At 44.0% G+C, this 2,811-nt stretch overlaps 1 protein-coding gene across 1 annotated transcript in view; it reads left to right on the top strand.

Annotated features, from left to right (window-relative positions):
- Window positions 1–2,811, top strand: part of STAB2 (stabilin 2) — a 114,693-nt gene that overhangs the window by 50,153 nt on the left and 61,729 nt on the right. The window contains exon 26 of the mRNA XM_018559668.1: window positions 1,213–1,308. Within this exon, the coding sequence (XP_018415170.1) occupies window positions 1,213–1,308 (96 nt within the window). The remainder of the gene's footprint in view (window positions 1–1,212; window positions 1,309–2,811) is intronic.

Genomic DNA, 2,811 nt, shown 5'->3' with positions numbered 1-2,811 from the left:
CACCTGAGAGCTGGACAGAGAGATGTACAAGGGCTCTGCATCTCCCCACCCAGCTCTTAGCAACCAGGGATGCTCTTGCCAGCGTCTCTGTTTGCCAGGAGTTCGGTGGGACAGGTTGCTGGATGGGGAGATGTTTATGGCACTTACACATCTCCCTGCCCAGCTCTTAGCAATCTGGGACGCTCTTGCCAGCGTCCTGCCGAGCTCCAGGCAACCAGCGACATCACTGGTTGCCAGGAGCTCAGCAGGACACTGGCAAGAGTGTCCCAGGTTCATAAGAGCTAGGTGAGAAGATGTGTATGGCCCTTACACATCTCCCTGCCTAGCTCATAGCAACCTGGGACACTCTGACCGAATAGGGGGTGGCAGACACAGTGCAAACAACGTGCAGCACTGCGACTATGTTGTTCTGCCTGCCGCCCCTCCACATGGCCCAAAGAGATGCTGCCTGAGTCAATAACCTCAGGCTGCCTCATTATAGGGAGAAGCACTGTTGCAGATAGCTGGAAGCAATGTAGTTGTTAATATGATCACTATGTGCATTACTCAAACAATCCCCAATGTATCCAGTTTGTGACTGTGCTGTCTAAAAAGTAAGCAAATAAGTGTCTCTGAATATAACAGATATTTTTACAACCATCACCTGAATTTTCTGATATCTGGATCTTTATTGAACTTTTGGGATGGAACAGATCACAGACTTTTTCCCTCTAAGTCATGCTAAGCCTTATGGGACTTGTAGTTCTACAACAGCCAGAGTGCCAAGGTTGTCTATCCCTACTCTGTTATCAACGCTATATATCCATACATCTGCCTTATTACAGTTTATCCTATTTATCTATATGTTCTCTAAGCTCTGCATCAATGGCTCCTTCTGATAACTGAAATATAGTATTTTATGAAAAAACACAGCTATTGTTTATGATATGCAATGCTTTAACGAACTACATGTTTTTTATCTATAGTTTACATATACATTAAACCTATATGGTTATTGATGAGCTTTTACACTATCTGGTACATTATGAATTTTAGAAAAGTGTTCATTTGGAAAAAAAGTTATTGTAAAATACAAGTCTGAAATGCTAGTTTCTTCCTAGCCATTTGCTGCTTGTAAGTGTTTTTTTTATAGATCGGTCTAAATATTTTACTTACAGATATATGATAATTATTCAAAGTTCTGTCATGTATTTTACTTCACACTTTTTACAGAGTGATTGTGAGTGCAATAATGGATTCCGCGGTGATGGGATTCAATGCGAGTCTGTGAACACTTGCCTAGAAGAGAAGGACAAGTGTCATGCACTGGTAAGCTTCTTGAATGGAAGCCTGTAGTGAGAGAACATGAAGGCTGCCATTGCTGAACTCTTTGTAAAAATAAGAGCCTGGCTAGGAATGACTCCGAAAGGGTTTAAACCTGGCTGCCTCTGGCTTCAACCCTTTCTGAGTCAGCACACTGTATCCGCATATTGGTTTCACTGACGCCGAAAGTTATGAAGCCATTTGTTTAGCATGACAACCAGGCAACTAGAATTTTCAGAAGTAGGGGTCAGCAGTAGCATCCTATATAGACCCTTAGTTCCAGGTTCCTTCAAAGATTTATAGAAAAGTATACTTGTACACTTTGTGTTGATTATAATGAACATTTTAATGTGAGTTTTTTTGGCGTGCCACTTTTAATTTATATTATTGTAATAGGGCAGTCTCCTTTATTTGGGTTGATATTTGATCCACCACACTCCAGACCAGAATCCCATTAAAGGAGAACTATGAGGTTAGTGCTTTTCACTCACCTCATAGTTCTAGCCGACCTGTGACAATGAGACTGTCACAGGTCTGCTCAGTAGATCGGGAAGTGAGCGAACACATACCGACGTTCGCTCACTTCTTGATCCTGTCACGGCTCTCTGCCGTGACAGGGGAGGGACTGGATTCCACCCTCCCCGCTCCGATCCTCCATCGCTGACTGGTGGAACGGACGGGGGAGGGGGCGGGTACAGCTGGCTCTGCCTCTACATAGGCACTCACACATGCAGCTGGGCGGATCCAGACATAATTGTCGGGATCCGCTTCAGCTGCGGTGTCTCAGTATACCGCGAGCTGCAGCTCGCGGTATACTGAGCTTAGGGTGAGGGGAGGATGCTAGTTTGTGTCCTCCCGTTACCCTTAGGAGAACTATGGGGAAAAGCCCTAACCCCATAGTTCTCAGTGGGTGCTGGTATGACCTGCAGATGGCGATGCGTAAATTACAAGAATGTTGAAGTCTCCCACACTCCAAGGTCAAATATGCTGAACGTCTTTGTATTAAGACACTAGGCAATCATGGTGACACAGTGCAAAAAGCAATGTTTTGGAACTGAACATAGTCCCTTCATCAGGCAAACACGTTGCTTCTTGCACTGTGTCAACATGATTGCCTAGCATCTAAAAAAAAAAGACATTCAGCATATTTGACCTTGGAGTGCGGGTGACTTCTTCAAGATCCTTTATATAGGGGTCTCAGATATAATTTTGTAATGTCCGTAGTTTGGTTAATGTTGGATGTATCCATTTTGTTCTGTGGTGCATAATAGAATATATTATAAACGGCAATCTCCGTGTGCTAGAGAACGTGGTGGGTGGAATACTAATACATGTGGTGTATAGCTCAATTCTGTTGTAATACAGAGTCATCAGAGTCATACCAGTAGAGGTAGCTGGCAGCCAGGCAACTAGAATTTTTCAGAAGTAGGGTTTGGGCTAGAGTTTTGGCCTCCAGAGAGCACACATCCACCCATGTCTACTGCATTCCTAGCAGTCACATACTGCATA

This window comes from Nanorana parkeri, unplaced genomic scaffold, assembly GCF_000935625.1.
Source record: "Nanorana parkeri isolate BGI_ZX_2015 unplaced genomic scaffold, ASM93562v1 scaffold411, whole genome shotgun sequence".
NCBI lineage: Eukaryota > Metazoa > Chordata > Amphibia > Anura > Dicroglossidae > Nanorana > Nanorana parkeri.
Note: the sequence above shows the minus strand (reverse complement) of the source record. Positions and strands in the feature narration are given on the sequence as shown.